This window comes from Eretmochelys imbricata, chromosome 3 (assembly GCF_965152235.1).
Source record: "Eretmochelys imbricata isolate rEreImb1 chromosome 3, rEreImb1.hap1, whole genome shotgun sequence".
NCBI classification, from domain to species: Eukaryota; Metazoa; Chordata; order Testudines; family Cheloniidae; genus Eretmochelys; species Eretmochelys imbricata.
In genome coordinates, this window is record NC_135574.1 from 8,623,817 (window position 1) to 8,645,635 (window position 21,819).

At 40.4% G+C, this 21,819-nt stretch overlaps 1 protein-coding gene across 1 annotated transcript in view; it reads right to left on the reverse strand.

The window, feature by feature from the left end:
* Nucleotides 1-21,819, reverse strand: part of KIF13B (kinesin family member 13B) — a 215,279-nt gene that overhangs the window by 124,685 nt on the left and 68,775 nt on the right. Inside the window, exons 3-9 of the mRNA XM_077812361.1 lie at nucleotides 17,647-17,659; nucleotides 16,891-16,951; nucleotides 9,114-9,206; nucleotides 8,236-8,416; nucleotides 7,658-7,745; nucleotides 5,990-6,124; nucleotides 1,308-1,420 (exon numbers count right to left, since the gene is read on the reverse strand). Coding sequence (XP_077668487.1) covers nucleotides 1,308-1,420; nucleotides 5,990-6,124; nucleotides 7,658-7,745; nucleotides 8,236-8,416; nucleotides 9,114-9,206; nucleotides 16,891-16,951; nucleotides 17,647-17,659 — 684 coding nt within the window. The remainder of the gene's footprint in view (nucleotides 1-1,307; nucleotides 1,421-5,989; nucleotides 6,125-7,657; nucleotides 7,746-8,235; nucleotides 8,417-9,113; nucleotides 9,207-16,890; nucleotides 16,952-17,646; nucleotides 17,660-21,819) is intronic.

Sequence of the window (21,819 nt, forward strand, 5' to 3'; positions counted from 1 at the left end):
TCCACTAATGGCTATTTACAGTACGCTCTCTGACCAAGAAGACTGTGAAGGTGGGCTCAGAGCAGCCTCCGTTAAAAGAAACTTCAGCTTGGCTTCTCCATCTCTTTTGGTTCTCGGCTTGAAGTCCTTGCCAATCTGGCACAGATCCCTAAGGTGAGTCTCACCGAAACACTTTGAACAACTAGAGCGCAGCTTGCTCGCAGACTTCGGCTTTGAGCAAGAAAGACAGGGCCTGAAGCCTGGGACCGAGGCATTCCTTGGTACTGACAAACAGAACCCCAAAATTGGGGAACTGAGAAAAAACTAACTGATACTAAACAAACATATCTATCACTAACTAACACTAAGAACTATGTAACTAGGTAACTATATACAAGAAAAACACACAGAGAACTTGCTAAAGCACGACCAGATTCTAACAACTGTCATGGGCTGCAAGAAGGAACTGAGGGGAGCCAGGAGTGGCTTTGCCTTTTATACCTGCATGTGGTGGTGTGCAGCAGCAGAGGGCACTTGAGCTGGTCTGATGGGTACTGCTGAGGGGAAAATTTCTGACAATTGTGCTCACGGCACGCACACACCAAGAGTGGAATGCATGTGCAATCACTCAGAGAAGAACAAAAGCCTTCCAATCATTGTCATTTAAGTAGTGTAACTTTATCTCAGTTTCACAGAATTAATATTGATCTAATTGGTACCTATAGCTTCAGTGTAACAAATACCTAAAGCAGTAACAGCCCTTGCCCATCCAACACCACTTCAGACAAATGAAATTTAGTTTGGTGGTCTCCATCTAGTCCCCCTTTTGTACACATCAATTTGTCATAATTATTAGTCTCTATTCATGAAGATAACTGCAAGTGCAGGAGTGTCAGATGTAAGGCAAGACCCTGCTTTTCCAAAAAGCAGCTATGACAAAAACATTAGCCAGTGGCATTTCCACTAATATTCTCTTCCAACACAAGCTACATTGCTTAGCAATGTATCAATTTTCTATGTGAGAAACTCATAAGATAAAACGTTTTCAGCCTTTATAATCGCGTCCTTGCAACACAAATTACATACATAACTGTTGCAGGGAGCATAAGCCAACATAAAACACATCTTAAATTCTTAAAACGTGCACAGATCACTTAAGAATTTCTATAGAAATAACATTCAAATACAAAACAACCTCAGAAAAGCCTGAATTGGTTACAAGTACCTTGCAGAAATCTTATTAAACAGTGCATTAGAAGTTTGGTGTAGCTTTCCTTTATTGCCTATTTTAACAAAATAGCAGTCAGAAAAATCACTAAAAGCCTTACTTGTTAATGTTGCTTCCTTCCTTCAGCCGGTCACCTGCAGCACCAGTCTTAGTTGCCCTTTCGCTGCCTGCTAAGTCCACCAGACTCAGTTTGCCCACTTTCTCACCTGATGTCTGAGGAACGGACAAGAGAAAAGTTACTGGTAAAAGATTTTACTCACTAAAATTTCCAGTTAAGTTTCACAGTTTGCCACGTTTTCAAATAAGAATGCAGGTTGTATTCCTTACTTCGGACCTTTTATCAAACACATTTTAAAATAAATATTATAACAAGAACTGAACATTTAAACATAGTGCTTTGAATCAAAAAATAATCCTACTATTACTTTAGTTTCTGCCTCAAAAGTGGTAATGTGGGATGCACCAAGCACTCCAAGATCTGTAGCTAGACACCTAAGTACTTGAAGGGAGGAACGCAGCCAGTATCAGACAGGTATAAAGCAAGAAGAGTGGGAGGAGGGAACCAATGGAGGGAGGCAGTGGACCAGGAGCCACAGATCAGGACGCTCAATCTAATCAGGGGCAACATCTCTAACTTAGTTTTCTCATTTTGAAAATAGGGATCAGCTGTTTGTCCAAAGCCACAGTGGGAGTCAGGGACTCCTGAATGCCAATCTCAGGCCTGCTGTACACTTAAAACTTAGGATGACTTAGCTATGGCACTCAGAGGTGTGAAAAAATCATACCCTTGAGAGACATATATAGGCTGACCTAAGTCCTGTGCTCAGACTGCATCATTCTGAAAATAAGAATGAGCAAAGCAGGAAGTATGTTATAATTCCACATTTTATGAAGGGCAGATATTTACAAAAATACTAAGATGACAAGGAAGGTTTCCCACATCCCTTCCAAAGACCTTCTTCTTGAAGAAAAGGATTAAAAAATTTTCAACCCTCAACATATTATAGACTTTAACCCAATAAAAGTTTTATCATAAATTCTTATCACTCTTGCAAGTTATAGCTGGACCAAAAATCAATTTTTCAAACATTCAACTTGGGATTTGGACTTCCCTTAAATTAATAAGTATCTTAAGCTTTTCCATAGCTCCCATCACTGTAGTATGTAAGTGCTAAGAGTACAATTAAATTTTCAAAAGTACCTATGTCTCATAAAAAAAAAAATCAATGGGACTGATTTTTTTCACTGGGATACAGGTACTTTTGAAAATGTTACTTTGTCTCAAAGCATACTGCACTTCCATCTCATAGCACAGTATGTTGGATCATCTAATTTCAGAACCCAAAGACAGCAGAAAAAAAGCCAGGCCAGAAGCCCGTGTTCCAGAAATTCATATAGCTGCATAGTCAGCAGCGTGGTCACTGGAGGACAAGAAGGGAAAGAGGAAAGCAAAACAACTATCTTGGGCCAAGCCTAACCAGAAGCATCAAAGAAACCAGAAATGCAATGTAGCAACAGAAAAACTAGAGAACCATGAAAAGTACAGCATTATAGGGAGTGTTGACGTAGCAAAGAGAGTGATCTGGAGGCTGGGGGGGGAGGGAGAACTGAAAGAGAAATATAGCATGGTGGGTGAGGGGGAGTTAAAGAAAGAGAAAAGGGTTAGACAATAAGAAAAAGATTAGGGATGCAAGGAGACAAAAATAAAGAAATGGAGAACAGGAGTCGGAGAGCACTTTGTGGGTAAAACTACTGTATCTATCATCTATTCAGATGAATACCACTTTTAGGCATTCAATATTCAGCAAATATAAGACAGACAAAATCTTACTAAATTATGCAGGTGAGGTGAACACACGCATTTCAGAACCCATATTAGATACAGGAGTGGCGTCATAACACTGAATCTGTGACATATTTCCACAACAAACTGATAAAATGTGCCAAGAATTCAAATTTCATCGAGGAAATCAGACAAAAGCAGTGGAGCTGAGAGGGACAAAACCCTTATTTAAAACCCAAAATAGCTTAATGAACAAAAAACTACAGAATGTGATTAGTAGTTTTTGTTGGGTTTTTTTTTTTTTTTTTTGGTTCTTCCTCGTTCAGCCATGGGGGCTGCAAACAGAGCACAAGCGGAAAATACCTATTTCCTGCCTTGTATCCATCACTCCCAGACCCCTCCCACTCCCACATTAGGGGAAAGGGAACGCAAATTGGGGGTGTGTAAAATCAAAGAATAAAACTCATTTAAGCTAAATGCTTTATGTAAATTCTACATTCAGTATAATTTGTTTTTCCACACTCTCCTCAAAATGAGGGGAGAATTTGATCAATGATGCTGGATGCTCAGCTGGCATTACATTGTTCACTTTTCATAGAATCATAGACTCATAGAACCATAGGATCAGAAGGGACCAAAAGGGTCACCTAGTCTAACCCCCTGCCGAGATGCAGGACTTCTTGTGTCTAAACCAACCACGACAGATGGCTATCCAGCCTCTTCTTGAAAATCTCCAGTGAAGGCACTTCCACAACTTCACCAGGCAGTTTGTTCCATTGTCCTACTGTTCTTATAGTTAGGAAGTTTTTCCTGAGCTTTAATCTAAATCTGCTAGGCTGAAGTTTGAACCCACTGCCTCTTGTCCTGCCCTCTGGGGAAGAGAGAACAACTTTTCTCCATCTTTTTTATGGCAGCTTTTTAGGTATTTGAAGACCACTATCATGTCCTCCCTTAATCTCCTCTTTTCCAAACTAAGCCTACCCAGTTCCTTCAGCCTTTGCTCATATATCTTGCATTCTGTCTTTGTTGTCCACCTCTGGATCCTATCCAGTTTCTCTACATCCTTTCTATATAGCGATGATCAAAATTGGGCACAGTAGTACAGCTGAGGTCTACTCAGCAGTACTATCATATCATCTCCTGTGACTTGCATGCTATGCCTGTTAATGCAACCCAAAATTGCATTTATTTATTTATTTTTGCAGCATGTTGACTCATGTTGAAGTTCTGATCCACCACAACTCCCACATACTTCTCAGCAGTGCAGCTGCCAGGCTAGTTATCCCTCATTCTGTATTTGTGCATTTGTTTTTTCTTACTTAAGTGTAGCACCTTACATTTGTCTTCATTGAATTTCATTTTGTTGTCTATAGCTCAGCTCTCCCATTTATCAAGATCCCTTTGAACTTTTGCTTCATCATCTGAAGTGTTTGCAAACCCCTCACCTCCAGCTTTGTGTTACCTGAAAATTTGATCAGTATGCTCTATATTCCTACATCTGATTATTTTACTGACTGCTGGGAACTGATGAGACAAAAGGAGTTGTGAAGCTTAAGACTGGTTACCTGACTAGTTAGGTTAGCTTTGCCTTTAGACTGGTTAGCTTTGCCTTTAGAAGGGCCACAGGCTCAGCACACAGCTAACAGGAAAAAGACAAATTTAGCTTAATAAGATTAACCAAATTGGTTTAAGTTTGTCTTCAGAAGTTCTCCGATGAAGTGAGCTGTAGCTCACGAAAGCTTATGCTCAAATAAATTGGTTAGTCTCTAAGGTGCCACAAGTACTCCTTTTCTTTTTGCAAATACAGACTAACACAGCTGCTACTCTGAAACCTCTCAAATTTTTGCATTTTCAAGTTAAATTTGTTACGCCATCACCGCTAGGTTGCAGAGGTTAAGGAAAAGTAAATATGTTTCTCATCAATAAAAGGTAAAACAAAATTAAAGGAAAGAAAGTACTCCTGACTGAGAAAGTGAAATTTTTATAACATTTTCAGCAAACATACTTTTGGAAATATATGCTTGCATATTTATACCTGCCTCTGGAAATTTCCACTACATGCATCTGATGAAGTGGGTACTCACCCACAAATTCTTATGCTCCAATACGTCTGTGTATAAGGTGCCTCAGGACTCTTTGCCGCTTTTATAGATCCAGACTAACACGGCTACCTCTCTGATATTTGGAAGTAGTCCATGAAAAAGTTACAACCTGAAATCTTCATACGTGCACAAAGGTTTTTTCATTCTGAAGTGTACCACCACAAAATGTTCCATCAAATATTTGCTCGTAAAGAACAAAGCCAATTTTATATTCAAACACTCTTCCAATACTTCAGTTTCCCACCCCCAGACGCTATTACACTAGTATTACTGTAGTGTTTAGGAGCCCCAGTCATTGAACAGGACCCCACTGTGCTAGGTGCTGTACAAATACAGCACAAAACAACAGTCTGTGCCCCAAAGAGATTACAATTTAAATATAAGAAAAGAGGCAACAGATGGATATAGACTGACCAATAGGGGAGTACAAGAAAACAGACAATATTAGTCAGTGCGATAGACACTGGTTTCAGCACATCAGCAGCTGACCACTGTCAAGCTTTTTATAGGCATCATACCAAAGGGGTGCTTTACGGAGGGATCTGGAGGATAATGAGTCAGTTTTGCAGACATTTTACTTTCCACCTAGCCCCCAAATCTATATTACAAACTCTTATTTTAAAACACATGTTTTATTGCTTCAGATATTAGGATTGAGGAATCCTCATTAAATCTACTGCAGCTTTGGGCTTGCATCCTTATATTACTGCATTTCAAAAGCCAGATTTCAGTCTTACATGTCCATCAAAACATCTAAAAAAACCTAGCTTCATTACATATGTACACAAGCACAGCAGTCTATTGAAACATATTATAAAAGCCATGATTAGCATCTGTAGCTTGGATTAGACATCAGAGGTTAAAATCTCTACCTGCAAATCTCCTGCTATTACTTACCCCTGATTGTACATCATACAGTGTGTGTGTGAGGATGATCTTGAAGACTGCATGTGACCGACTGCTCTCTTCATTCATGTTGGTTGCAGCCACTGTTCGAGATTTGTTACCCTCTGACATCAAAGACTCTATGTCCTAAATAAAATCGTAAAGCCTTTAATAATATGTACTAGGCACTATCTGCACAAACATTGCTTTCACTAAACTACTTCAACAGATAGTAAAAATAAAATTTTGTTAAACGTAAAATACACAAGTTTCTCCCTGGGTTTGATTTTTTTTAAGTCTCTAAAGATAAAATAGCACAATATTGTGCTATTTTAAGTTAAAGAGTAAGCAGTAAATAATCACTGAGCATAATTCAATTTAAACAACATAACTATATGTACGTTGTCCGTTAACTTTATTTGGATTTCATGGTGAGGGATACCATATTCCTTTTTATTGGTTGGCTGCCTGAACAAAACATTAATTTACTGCAATGAACAAAGTAGAATGGCATTTCATTTGTGAAATACTGCAGCACTTTAGCTCACTCAGTAGTTAGAGCTTTTCATTAACATGCATTTTAATTTATAGAACCTCAAATTTTATAAAAGCAAAACAATCAACAGAACAGGCTATGAGGTTTCTCTCCTGGACAAAAGCTTGGGAAGTCCTAGAATGCCATAATTCATCAGTGGCTTCAGAGAGACCCTGAGGCATAGGAGCTGCATATTATACATCAATTTTGAAAAATGGTCCTTACTGCCCCAGTCACAAAATTTATTCACCCAACCTTTAGCAGGATGATCCTGGGGAAGGAAAAAGCAAAACAAAAACACAATGTTTTCCTGCGCTGAATGTGTGGAATTTTGCAAGATTGCTGTGTAGTGTGTATGGAAAATGTACGTGAAATAATTTTATTTATAGAAACTAGTAGTAAGGACTGCAAGAAATAACAGGGTGCTCATAACAGGACTCATGAATCAACCTCTGTATTGCAAGTGGGTCTGCTTAGAGGCATAAGAGTTTTGGAATTCCATCTTATAATTACTAGCTCTTCTGACAGCATATCAAATAGCTTCACGAAGACACTGTGCTGCACAATCCTTAGAATCTGAATTACTTAGGTTGAACATAGGGTTGCTACATGATCATTAATAATACTCTTCATTTATTTAGTACATTCCATCCAAGGATTTTAAGTGCTTTACAAATACTAACTAGTTAATCCTTTGCTCCCATTTGAGGAAATGGAGCCACAGAGAGATGAAATGACCTAATCAAGCCTCAAAGCACATAGCAGGGTATTTGCTCTTTATTTTCTCCAGTGAAGGCAATGCACCAACCTTCCTTGTGAATCTGTTACATGTCCAAACTGTTTGTATAGCCTGGGTTACTACGACTATGAGTTAAGGTTGCAGCAAGGAAGAACTATTAAACCAGCCTTGTAAATCTTCCATTTCCCCCCTTTTTTTTTCCCCCTTCTTCAGTCTTAGGTGGTAAGAGTGGTACTCACATGTTTAAGACTTTCATAAAGGATTTCTTTAAGCACATCCTCTCTTAATCCCTTAATTACCGAAACATAATATAAAAATAATCTCACTACTATAAACAACCACTTGAGCAGCGACTATAAGAATTACCAGTTTCAAGACCTATTCCGTCCCTAAAATTGTCCCTTACCTTGTAGCTGGCGACAGCCAGTTTAGAAAGTCCATCTACATAAGGACCAAAGACGTTGTGCTCTCTAACTTTTAATGACTGACGGCTTCTGTTTAAAAAGAAAAAAAGATTTGTACTTACAAAGGGGCAGCCATCCAAGTACAATAAGGTTTTTAGTGAAACCACAAATTTTTATCAACTTACCATTCAAAGCACTACACAAGATGACAAGACCCCATAGCTACCGTTCAAAGCAGGAATGGTTTAGTGTTATAGTGCGCTAGAGAAAAAACCCACCTGTCTATACATACAGTGCTGGCATTTCCCTGTTCCTCACTTCATGAAAATCAATTTGAGCATGAGATTAAGTGTTTGGCACATATTGGGCCTTTAAATAATAATAAAGCAGCTATTTGTGCGGGGTGGAGGGGGCAGTCTGGAAGACAACACTATCCCATAACAGGGATAAGTCTTGAACCCTGACAGGATGCCTAATAGGGAGTCCATTAGGGCAAGGCAGGGAGACAGCCTTCGCTCATAGAAACAAGATCATGTTACATTGTTCGTGGTCAAGCATCCTGTGTGTGTGTATTGCTTACCCTTTGGGGTCAAGGAGATCTCTAACTTTCTCATTGTAAATCTCCATGTAGGACACTTCCACTTTGAAACTCTGTTCTTCGTTTTCCTCTTTCTGTGCTCTTTCGAAGAGACCACTGCAGAGTCTTGGGATTAATCCAGGCTTGTCGGCTGTACCCATCATTGTGTAAGATTTTCCAGACCCTGTGCATTTGAAACTAGTGTTAGTGCTTTTACAACAGAGTTTTTGGGGTGATGGGAATAAGGGGGAAGTAAAGGGCAAAGAATGGTTTGGAACTTTTCACAATTATCTTTAAACACAATTTTCTGTATGTAAAGGAACCAAGACACCAATTAAAGGACAGAGTAAAAAGGGCAGCCTACTTATTAAATCAAGCTGAAAAGGAAATGTCAAGCTATGTAAATTGATTGAAAGCACTTATCAGCCTTATCATGTACATCAATTTAATGCCTACCTGAGTTTCACACCTACACAGTGCAAGTTAGCCAATTAAACAACCCAAGCCATCTTTGTTTATCAAATTAAAAAATGATGAGCAATGACTACCTAAATGCCAAGTCAGGGATCTTCCATTACAGAATATTAAAGATGCAACAAACCCAAGGACGGTCATGATCACAGAATATTCAGGAGACACTTATCTACAGTGTGGGAAAGCAGGGTAGCAGGGCACCAGAAATTAGCAACGTTATTCCAAAATGCCTTCTCACCTCAGCCCCCTAACAAGTATTAAAAACAAACAGAAAAAACCCCACATCTTATCTACATTGCTATATTTGGAAAAACCCTAGCAATGTCACAAAGCTAGCCAAAGAACAATTATTTCTGTCACAACACGTTTCTCATCAACAGCACTTTTTACACTCTGCAATGACTTACCAGTCTGTCCATAGGCAAAGATACATGCGTTGTAGCCCTCAAAGGCATTCTGAAGAATATTCTCTCCAAGGCACTTGAAAACAACATCTTGACCTAAAAATAAAATAAAATCTGACATTCAGGGAAAAAATGATAACTGCTTTTACAGTCATGCCTTTCAGACTCCAAATCAGACAAAAAGAACTAACTGTCTGAAAGATGTAAATCTTTCATAATGTATCTCAATTAGAGAGTAAGGGGTTTGAGAGAGGAACAATGGATATAAAATCTGGAATAATTACCCTGAAGTCTATGGTATTACACCAGATTTATATTCCTGTAAATTAAGCTAGAAACTGGTTCTGTATCTGTTTTTTCTGTGAACACTCAACTACCATCTATTGACAATCACAGAATTTTGTGCATTAGCAAAACAAAGGAAGACTCACAAAATGTACCTTATTCATTTATTTTGACAATTGTAGTTTAATTTTAAATAAGGTAATACTTTATGGTCTACTAGTAAGTGTACTTTACAGTACTCTGTAAAATAAGTGAAAATATAGTAATAGACTTTGCCACCATATCACTTTGTTATTAAATCTTTGCAGAGAAGAGACTATAATTATGTTGGAGAGAATTACAGTATAAGGCATGTGGATCAGCAAACTTTAGGATAGTTTTTCTACTGTAATAGTACATGTAAACCTAGCCACCCTTAAAAGTTTTGTTTGCCTCTTTTCCCGCTAGAGTGGAGGAAAGTTTGTCAATTAGATTTTGTTTAAAGCAGTAGTACAGTGAATCACAGAATCATAGAAATGTAGGACTGGAAGGGACCTCGATAAAGTCATCTAATTCAGTGTTCTGCACTGAGGTAGGGCAAAGTATTACTCAGACCACCACGTGAGGTGTTTTGTCTAACCTGTTAAAAAACCCTCCAGTGATGGATATTCCACAACCTCCCCAGGTAGCTCATTCCAGTGCTTAATTACCCTTACAGTTAGGAAATTTTTCCTAATATCTAACCTAAAATCTCTCTTGCTGCAATTTAAGCTCATTACTTCTTGTCCTGCCATCAGTGGTTAAGGAGAACAACTTATCACCTTCTTGTTTATAACAGCCTTTTACGTACTTGAAGACTGTTATGTCCCCCCTCAGTTGTCTCTTCTCCAGACTAAACAAGCTCAATTTTTTCAATTTTTCCTCATAGGTCATGTTTTCTAGACCTTCAATCATTTTTGTTGCTCTCCTCTGGACTTTCTCCAAATCTTTCCCAAAATGTGGTGCCCAGAATGGGACACAATGCTCTAGCTGAAGCCTTGTCAGTGCTGAGTAGTGTGAAAGAATTCTTGCATCTTGCTTATAACACTACTGATAATACATTCCAGAATGATAAGTTTTTATAACAGTATTATGCTGATGACTCATATTTAGTTTGCGATCCACTATAGCTCCCATATCCTTTTCTGCAATCCTCCTTCCTAAGCAGTCATTTCCCATTTTGTACTTGTGCAAACTGATTCTTCCTTCATACGTGCAGTACTTTGCATGTGTCCCAATTGAATTTGTCCTTACAGAATTTCACCCTATTTCAGACCATTTCTCCAGTTTGTCAAGATCCATTTTGAATTCTAATCCTGTCCTCCAAAATATTTGCAATCCCTTCCTGCTTGGTATTGTGTGAAAACTTTGTAAGTGTACTCTCGATGCCATTATCCAATAATTTTGGAAGATATTGAATAGAACTGGAATCAGGACAGATCCCTGAGATGCCCCCCACTCGATATGCCCTTCTAGCCTTAATATGAACCCACTGAGGAACTACTCGAGTACGGTTTTGCGATCAGTTGTCCACCCACCTTATAGTAGGTTCATCTATGTTATACTGCCCTAGTTTGTTTATGAGACGGTCCTATGAGACAGTATCAAAGACCGTACTAAATTCAAGATGTATCACATCTACTGCTTCCCCCATCCACAAGTCTTGTTAACCTGTCAAAGAATGTGTCATTCTGATAATTATGTAACACATAGGCAGACGGCAAGATACTTTAAATCATACATCAAATATTCAGAACTCTTCTCTCAAAAAGTTTTCCCTTCCCTGTAAAATTTCTTTCACCCAATGACCAAAGTAGAACTTAGTTATACTGTACTGCTATAAATTTAAGGCCCGCTCTTCAATCTTACACACACAAAATTCCATTTGAAGTTAATAGGAATTTTGCCTGACTACGGACAGCAGGATGGGGCTACGTTTTCAAACCTTTAATCCAGAGAAAACATGACAGACTATGGGTAACATTTTCAAAAGCATCTAAGACTTTTCTTCCCGTACAGCACTGATCTGTAGGATCAGGGCCTATTTTTGGCTGTACAAGGTCCAGTCTTGCTCCTATTCAAATCAATAAAACTCACATTGACTTCAGTGGGAGCAGGATTGGACTCTTTAAACCACTACAACCTAAACCACTAAAGAATTAGGCCTCAATTCTGAAAGGTACTACAGTGAAATTACTCATGTGTTGCTGAACTGGGCTGAGTGGTGGCAAGCTTTACCACAAAGGTGAACTTGGCATTGATTCTCAAATTATGTGTAGAAATAGGAATAGAAATGTTTTAATTCATATGTCTGGATTAAGTATTTTAATGGAGATATCTGTGTGAATCAAAATGGCAAATTAGTTACATTCATCAATTACCTATACTGTATATAGATTGTAATGCATGTTTATTGGCTGCTACTACTCTAAACATTATGTTTGACTACAAAGAAGGAAGGATTAAGGTAGTAGTTTTAAGACTTTGCTTTCTCTCTTGACAATGAGCAACCACATAGAAAAAAGGTTTTCCATGCCATATGGTCTTCGCCCTTTACCAAATAAAGGATGGTAATTATCATAGAATCATAGAACTAGAAGGGACTTGAGAGCTCATTTAGTCCAGTCCCCGGCATGCAAGGATGGACTATGTATTATCTAGACCACCCCGACAGGTGTTTGTCCAACCTTCTCTTAAAAATCACCAATGATGGAGATTCCACAACCTCCCTACGCAATTTATTCCAGTGCTTAACTACCCTGACAGTCAGGGAGTTTTTCCTAATGTCCAACCTAAACCGCCCTTGTTGCAATTTAAGCCCATTGCTTCTTGTCCTAACCTCAGAGGTTAAGAACAACAATTTCTCTCCCTCCTCATGGTAACAAACTTTTATGTACTTGAAAACTGTTATCATGTCCCCTCTCAGTCTTCTCTTCTCTGGACTAAACAAATCCAATTTTTTCAATCTTCGCTCATAGGTCATGTTTTCTAGACCTTTAATCATTTTTGTTGCTCTTCTCTGGACTTTCTCCAATTCGTCCACATCTTTCTTGAAATGTGGCACCCAGAACTGGACACAATACTCCAGTCGAGGCCTAATCAGCGCAGAGTAGAGCGGAAGAATTACTTGTGTCTTGCTTACAATATTCCTGCTAATACATCCCAGAATGAGGTTTGCTTTTTTTGCAACAGTATTACACTGTTGACTCATATTTAGCTTGTGATCCACTATGACCCCCAGATTCCTTTCCACAGTACTCCTTCCTATGCAGTTATTTCCCATTTTGTAGGTGTGCAACTGATTGTTCCTTCCTAAGTGGAGTACTTTGCATTTGTCCTTATTGAATTTCATCCTATTTACTCCAGAACATTCTCCAGTTTGTCCAGATCATTTTTAAATTATAATCTTATCCTCCAAAGCACTTGCAACCCCTCCCAGAATGCTATCGTCCGCAAACTTTATAAGTGTACTCTCTATGCCATTATCTAAATCATCGATGAAGATATTGAACAGAACATGACTCAGAACCGACCCCTGAGGGACCCCACTCATTATGCCCTTCCAGCATGACTGTGATCCAATGATAACTACTCTCTGGGAATGATTTTCCCACCAGTTATGCACCCACATTATAATAGCTCCATCTAGGCTGTATTTCCCTAGTTTGTTTATGAGGTCATGCGAGACAGTATCAAAAGACTTACTAAAGTCAAGATATACCACATCTACTGCTTCCCCCCATCCACAAGGCTTGTTACCCTGTCAAAGAAGTCTATCAGGTTGGTTTGAAACAATTTGTTCTTGACAAATCCATGCTGACTGTTCCTTATCACCTCATTATCTTCTAGGTGTTTCCAAATTGATTTCTTAATTATTTGCTCCATTTTCTGTCTGGGAACAGAAGTTAGATACTTTCTTTTTCATAGCTGTCATGTAAACAGAGTGCAATCATAGAATCATAGAATATCAGGGTTGGAAGGCCTCAGGAGGTCATCTAGTCCAACCCCCTGCTCAAAGCAGGTCCAATCCTCAACTAAATCATCCCAGACAGGGCCTTTGTCAAGCCTGACCTTAAAAACCTCAAAAGGAGGAGATTCCACCACCTCCCTAGGTAACTTATTCCAGTGCTTCACCACCCTCCTAGTGAAAAAGTTTCTCCTAATATCCAACCTAAACCAACCCCACTGCAACTTGAGACCATTGCTCCTTGTTCCGTCATCTGCAACCACTGAGAACAGTCTAGATCCATCCTCTTTGGAACCCCCTTTCAGGTAGTTTAAAGCAGCTACCAAATCCCCCCTCATTCTTCTCTTCTGTAGACTAAATAACGCCAGTTCCCTCAGCCTCTCCTCATAAGTCATGTGCTCCAGTCCCCTAATCATTTTTGTTGCCCTCCGCTGGACTCTTTCCAGTTTTTCCACATCCTTCTTGTAGTGTGGGGCCCAAAACTGGACACAGTACTCCAGATGAGGCCTCACCAACGTCAAATAGAGGGGAACGATCACGTCCCTCGATCTGCTGGCAATGCCCCTACTTATACATCCCAAAAAGCCATTAGCCTTCTTGGCAACAAGGGCTCACTGTTGACTCATATCCAGCTTCTCGTCCACTGTAACTCCTAGGTCCTTTTCTGCAGAACTGCTGCCTAGCCATTCAGTCCCTAGTCTGTAGCTGTGCATGGGATTCTTCCATCCTAAGTGCAGGACTCTGCACTTGTCCTTGTTGAACCTCATCAGATTTCTTTTTGTTCAATCCTCTAATTTGTCTAGGTCCCTCTGTATCCTATCCTTACCCTCCAGCATATCTACCACTCCTCCCAGTTTAGTGTCATCTGCAAACTTGCTGAGGGTGCAGTCCACACCATCCTCCAGATCATTAATGAAGATATCACAGAATATCAGGGTTGGAAGGGACCTCAGGAGGTCATCTAGTCCAACCCCCTGCTCAAAGCAGGACCAATCCCCAATTAAATCATCCCAGCCAGGGCTTTGTCAAGCCTGACCTTAAAAACTTCTAAGGAAGGAGATTCTACCACCTCCCTAGGTAACGCATTCCAGTGTTTCACCACCCTCTTAGTGAAAAAGTTTTTTCTAATAGCCAACCTAAACCTTCCCCACTGCAACTTGAGACCATTTCTCCTTGTCCTGTCCTCTTCTGCCACTGAGAACAGTCTAGAACCATCCTCTCTGGAACCACCTCTCAGGTAGTTGAAAGCAGCTATCAAATCCCCCCTCATTCTTCTCTTCTGCAGACTAAACAATCCCAGTTCCCTCAGCCTCTCCTCATAAGTCATGTGTTCCAGACCCCTAATCATTTTTGTTGCCCTTCGCTGGTCTCTCTCCAATTTATCCACATCCTTCTTGTAGTGTGGGGCCCAAAACTGGAAGCAGTACTCCAGATGAGGTCTCACCAATGTCGAATAGAGGGGAACGATCACGTCCCTCGATCTGCTCGCTATACCCCTACTTATACATCCCAAAATGCCATTGGCCTTCTTGGCAACAAGGGCACACTGCTGACTCATATCCAGCTTCTCGTCCACTGTCACCCCTAGGTCCTTTTCCGCAGAACTGCTGCCTAGCCATTCGGTCCCTAGTCTGTAGCTGTGCATTGGGTTCTTCCGTCCTAAGTGCAGGACCCTGCACTTATCCTTATTGAACCTCATCAGATTTCTTTTGGCCCAATCCTCCAATTTGACTAGGTCCCTCTGTATCCTATCCCTGCCCTCCAGCGTATCTACCACTCCTCTCAGTTTAGTATCATCCGCAAATTTGCTGAGAGTGCAATCCACACCATCCTCCAAATCATTTATGAAGATATTGAACAAAACCGGCCCCAGGACCGACCTCTGGGGCACTCCACTTGACACCAGCTGCCAACTAGACATGGAGCCACTGATCACTACCCGTTGAGCCCGACAATCTAGCCAACTTTCTACCCACCTTATAGTGCATTCATCCAGCCCGTACTACTTTAACTTGCTGACAAGAATACTGTGGGAGACCATGTCAAAAGCTTTGCTAAAGTCAAGAAACAATACATCCACTGCTTTCCCTTCATCCAAAGAACCAGTAATCTCATCATAGAAGGCGATTAGATTAGTCAGGCATGACCTTCCCTTGGTGAATCCATGCTGACTGTTCCTGATCACTTTCCTCTAATGTAAGTGCTTCAGGATTGATTCTTTGAGGACCTGCTCCATGATTTTTCCAGGGACTGAGGTGAGGCTGACTGGCCTGTAGTTCCCAGGATCCTCCTTCTTCCCTTTTTTAAAGATGGGCACTACATTAGCCTTTTTCCAGTCATCTGGGACTTCCCCCATTCGCCATGAGTTTTCAAAGATAATGGCCAATGGCTCTGCAATCACAGCCGCCAGTTCCTTTAGCACTCTCGGATGCAACTCATCCGGCCCCATGGACTTGTGCACGTCCAGCTTTTCTAAATAGTCCCTAACCACCTCTTTCTTCACAGAGGGCTGGCCATCTACTCCCCATGTTGTGATGCCCAGCGCAGCAGTCTGGGAGCTGACCTTGTTAGTGAAGACAGAGGCAAAAAAAGCATTGAGTACATTAGCTTTTTCCACATCCTCTGTCACTAGGTTGCCTCCCTCATTCAGTAAGGGGCCCACACTTTCCTTGACTTTCTTCTCGTTGCCAACATACCTGAAGAAACCCTTCTTGTTACTCTTCACATCTCCTGCTAGCTGCAGCTCCAGGTGCGATTTGGCCCTCCTGATTTCATTCCTACATGCCCGAGCAATATTTTTATACTCTTCCCTGGTCATATGTCCAACCTTCCACTTCTTGTAAGCTTCTTTTTTATGTTTAAGATCCGCTAGGATTTCACCATTAAGCCAAGCTGGTCGCTTGCCATATTTACTATTCTTTCGACACATTGGGATGGTTTGTCCCTGTAACCTCAACAAGGATTCCTTGAAATACAGCCAGCTCTCCTGGACTCCTTTCCCCTTCATGTTAGTCCCCCAGGGGATCCTACCCATCCGTTCCCTGAGGGAGTCGAAGTCTGCTTTCCTGAAGTCCAGGGTCCGTATCCTGTTGCTTACCTTTCTTCCCTGTGTCAGGATCCTGAACTCAACCAACTCATGGTCACTGCCTCCCAGATTCCCATCCACTTTTGCTTCCCCCACTAATTCTTCCCGGTTTGTGAGCAACACGTCAAGAAAAGCTCCCCCCCAGTTGACTCCTCTAGCACTTGCACCAGGAAATCGTCCCCTACGCTTTCCAAAAACTTCCTGGATTGTCTATGCACCACTGTATTGCTCTCCCAGCAGATATTAGGAAAATTAAAGTCACCTATGAGATCCAGGGCGTGCAATCTAGTAGCTTCTGTGAGCTGCCGGAAGAAAGCCTCATCCACCTCATCCCCCTGGTCCGGTGGTCTATAGCAGACTCCCACCACTACATCACTCTTGTTGCTCACACTTCTAAAATATCACAAGACTACAGTAAATATTACCTGCATATTTTTCTTTTACAGATTCATCCAAAGACCAGAAACAGTGATCATAAGCAAACACCTGTAACAAAACAAACCAACAGGACATCTTATAAAAACTATAGTCAAATCAAACCAAAAAAGGCATCCTTATTTTGTTAGCGATATAGGTGGTTAGCTGATATATATACCTCTGCTGTCATTCTAACCATCCTCCACAAGACACCACCTTTATTTGTTTTATATTTTTGTGCTTAAACAAATTCAAGCTGATTTACTTTACTGTAATTTTATATGGTTTATTTTATCAGTCCCATTTACAAGCTGTTTAAAACAATAAGTAATGACGATATAAACATGCCAATAAACTAAATTTTTAAAGGTGGGATGAGGAGATAAGACCCATCTGCATATAAAATGCAAAAAATGAAGGGAACATAAGTCAGCAGCAATGAGTTTGCTCTAATGCAGATACCAGAAAATGCTTTAAAAAACAAACAGTCTATTCATTCACAGTCCTCAATGCTTAATATGCAACTATGTTCTCATTTGTTTCTGAGAATCATTTTTTGGCTAGATGTGTGCAATGGTCTTCTGCAGCAAGGAGATTCTTTGAGGAATGTGTGGTTTGGAGTTTTTTTGTTTTTCTTTTGATAAACAGCAGCTGACCAACTGCACTTTTTAAAAAAATAGTAAATATTTGGATATTTGAAGGCTGAACAATTGATATACCATAACTTTTCAAAACACTGGTTGAAAGTGTAATCAAAAACTTACCTTTGGCTGGCTCCTGCAGTTCCCAGAGGAATCATCATCAGGGGACAAATGAGAAGGGGCATGTGTAAGAAAAAACAAAGACAAAAATACAGTTAATTATAGGGATCTCAGATCTGAGAAAGAAATACAACTCATTAAATATGAAATTGAAGATTACATGTTAACTAGAAAACTCAACTTTCTCCATAACTCCCCTTTCAGCTTCAAGTTCAAAATCACTTTCCAATAATAGGAACTAAAGCTTATGAAGCACCCTTTCCAAAAGCAGTATCTAGGATATTTTCCATAGTAACCTAACTTTTAAAAAAAAATTCAAATTAAGCTTAGTTTAATTCTTAAAGGAGCCAACCATACCAACAAAACTGGGCAAAAATCTCTCAGGACATACCTACAACAATAGGGTGCTGGTCAATAACTAGGACTATTAGGCACTATGATAGTACAAATAGGGAGGGGAAGAATATGGTCACTAGTAGAACCCTACCAAATTCATGGTCCATTTTGGTCAATTTCACAGCCAGAGGGTTTTAAAATTGGTCAGTTTCACTATTTCAGATGTTGTAACCATGGGGATCCGACTCAAAAGGTGATCGGGAAGGTGGGAGGGGGGCGTCACAAAGCTGTTGTAGGGGGTCATGGGTTTGCCACCTCACTTCTGTGATACCTTCACAGCTGCGCAGCAGCCCCGAAGGTTCCTGCAGCATGAGGAGGCTCCCAGAATGGATGTGAAGCTGATCTGCCCATGTTGCTGTGAGCACCCCAGCCAAGGGCTCCTAGCTGCTAGCCTCAGCCAGTGGTGGATTAGAGCATGGGCGCTCTGGGAGCTGCAGGGGGCAGAAGCCCCGTGACCAGCCAGAGCTGTGGGGTGGCGGTGGGGGGGCAGAAGCCTCGAGCCCAACTCCAGGGCTGCTGCAGCACAGAAGTGAGGGTCTACCACCCTCACTTCTGTGCTGCCTCTGGAGGTAGGTCTGATCTCCCCACCAAGAGAAGCAGTGCAGGGGAAGAACAAGTCCCACCTCAGCCCAGCCCAGACTAGCAGCTAGGAGCCCCCAGCTGGGGTGCTCCCAGAAGCACAAGGAGATCAGATTTCATAGGGAAGGACTTATTTCACGGTCTGTGACATGTTTTTCATAAATACCCAAACAGAAGTGCCTTGTAGTGAGCCCTTAAAATAGTTGCAAATGAAGTCTAGCAGACTGACTAAAGAGGAATTGCACAGATTCTGGACTAGTCTACACTGAAAACATATATTGGCATAGCTATGTCTCTCAAGTGTGTGAAAAATCATCCCCCGAAAGATGTAGCTATTTTGACATATCCCATAACGTAGACAGCACTAGGTTGACAGAAGAAATCTTCTGTCAACCTAGCTACTGCCTCTCAGGGAGGTGGATTAACTATGGTGACAGGAGAACCCCTCCCATCGCTGTAGTGAGCATCTACACTGAAGTGCTGTACAGGTTTAAGTATAGACACAGTCTCTGTCCATGAACCAAAAGGTAGCTTTTACCCATACCCAGTTCTGATCTACAGTAAGTCTCAAGATTACACTGACAACCTAGTCAATCTAGGTTGCCTTGAAAGAGTGAGTGGAGAAAAGGAGCACTCTCCTGAGTGTCTCAGATCTAGGTTAAGGGTTTTATATACAACAGCAAGATCCAGAGTGACTTTCTTGGCACTTTTCTCCAGGGGAGAAAAGATGGTATAAATGTTTTCAGGAAGGTTGGTCAATTCAGAAAAGATCATACCATATTATTGAATACAGTAAAAAATGACAGGTTTCAGAGTAACAGCCGTGTTAGTCTGTTTTCGCAAAAAGAAAAGGAGTACTTGTGGCACCTTAGAGACTAACCAATTTATTTGAGCATGAGCTGTAGCTCACGAAAGCTCATGCTCAAATAAATTGGTTAGTCTCTAAGGTGCCACAAGTACTCCTTTTCTTTTTAGTAAAAAATGAGATCATCAGATTAAAAAAATGTAAATATGTAGACTGGCATCAATGTAAGCAATCTCTCCCCCCGATCCCCCTCAACCCAACCCATCGTGCAGAAGACTTGAGAAATATAGAAAATACACAGCTTTGGAAACAGCCAGCCTCCTCCTCTCCAGAACCTTACAAATGAAATAAGAAATCTGTTCTGACACATCAAATTTATTTCTTTTGGCAGGGAAGGGAAGGGTAATGAGATGAGAATAAGAAATAATTTTTTACTGGTCAATTAAGGCTGTGAAGCTAATTTATATTCATGGTTATTTTCGTGCCACTGGGTCTGTCTCAAAGAATGAAGGTTTGCTTATCAGTCCATCATGGAGAAAAACTTTTCTATCTGGCTCTGGTTCAGATCAAATATTAGCATTTGTTCCGATCAAACAGCAATGACAGCAGCCTTGGGTCAGGAGCAGAGTTAGAGCGTGACCCTTCTGGCAGGCTGGCACATGTTCAAGTCAAGAGAGTTACTTACTCTTGCTACAGCAGAATATGTACCAAAAGCAAGATAATAACACAAGAGAGCAGTAACAGTTTGTCTGCCAAACAAAAAATCAAAGCTTGGATACAGAGTTCATCACTGGCAGCATGATCAGACTCACGGGGAGATAGTGGCACTTGTCACTCTATATCACTCTTCAGTTGGTCAGAGATAGGGGAGCCTGACATAGGACAAACTGATTCAAGACTAGAGAGAGGGCATAAAAGGACGGGGAGCGATCCTCTCCTCAGATTTTGGAACGTTCAAAAGTAAACAAAGTACATTTACATTTCAGCTGGCTCTCTGGCCTCTAAAATGTTTATGCTGTTTCACTGGAGGCTTCTCATAGGCTTTTGTATGAACTCTTATTTACACTAAAGGCATAATGGTATTTCTAAAGGGTGCCATCCAAAAATTCTCACTTTCTTTGCAAATCTGAACACTGAGTTTGAATTTATTAGAAGAAATAACTCTACTGTAAACCCAGACGCATTTATGTTTGTTTTATCCTGTCTTGAATTTCAAGGCAAGATTATGTTATCACGTGGTACTTAAAAACTTTCAGGCCTTCCTGGAGCACATATTATTCAGTGTTTGGATGAAAGTAGCAATAAGGACATAATCTCAAAAGTCATACATCACATCTGTAGTTTTCAGAAGAGGGATTACACTAGGCTGCATAAAACAGCAAGCTTAATACAGACTAAAGGCCTGATACTAAATAAGCACCTTGTTCTCTTCAGAGATATGCATACGCACATTATATCCTGTAATGTTTGTAGCCTCAATTACTGTTAATCTGGCTGTACATAAAGAGAAGACCTAAATCAAAGAACATAAAGCACATAAAGAACATTACCTATTGAGAATGGCTCATAGGAACATAGTATACTGCATTCAAAGTATACAAAGACATCTAGAAGATAAACCGAAGTTTGGAGCTATAATTTTAGCCATGGCTCTGTGGACTTCAGATCTAGAGCAGTGTTTCTCAACCCGGGGTATATGTACCTCCAGGGGTATGTAGAGGTCTTCCAGGGGGTACATCAACTCATCTAAATATTTGCCTAGTTTTACAACAGGCTACGTAAAAAGCAGTAGCCAAGTCAGTACAAACTAAAATTTCATAAAGTCAATGACTTGTCTATACTGCTCTATATGCTATACACTGAAATGTAAGTACAATATTTATATTCCAATTGATGTATTTTATAATTATATGGTAAAAATGAGAAAGTAACCAATTTTTCAGTAATAGTGTGCTGTGACAGTTATATTTCTATGTCTGATTTTGTAAGCAAATAGATTTAAAATGAGGTAAAACTTGGGAGTATGCAAGACAAATCAGACTCTTGAAAGGGTACAGTAGTCTGGAAATGTTGAGAGTCGCTGCTCTAGAGCACAGTTTGAGCTGTTTATGGAGTTACCAGAACTCATGGAATTATTTCCCTGAAATTTAAAAAAAAAAAAACAACAAAAACGACCACGTTTTTAGTTTTATATACCCCTCTGTGCATGTTACCATGCTTTCCTGCAGCTGGGCACTCCAACTTTAATTGTACACTCACTGAATTACCTATCCTCCCTCCAAGACTGTCTTCATAACTGGAGCTCTTATTTGCTCCTTCAACGATGGTTCCAATTATAAGACTCAAAATTAACTATTTTAAGTAGCCTATTCATTTACAAGCTGGTTTTGCATTCT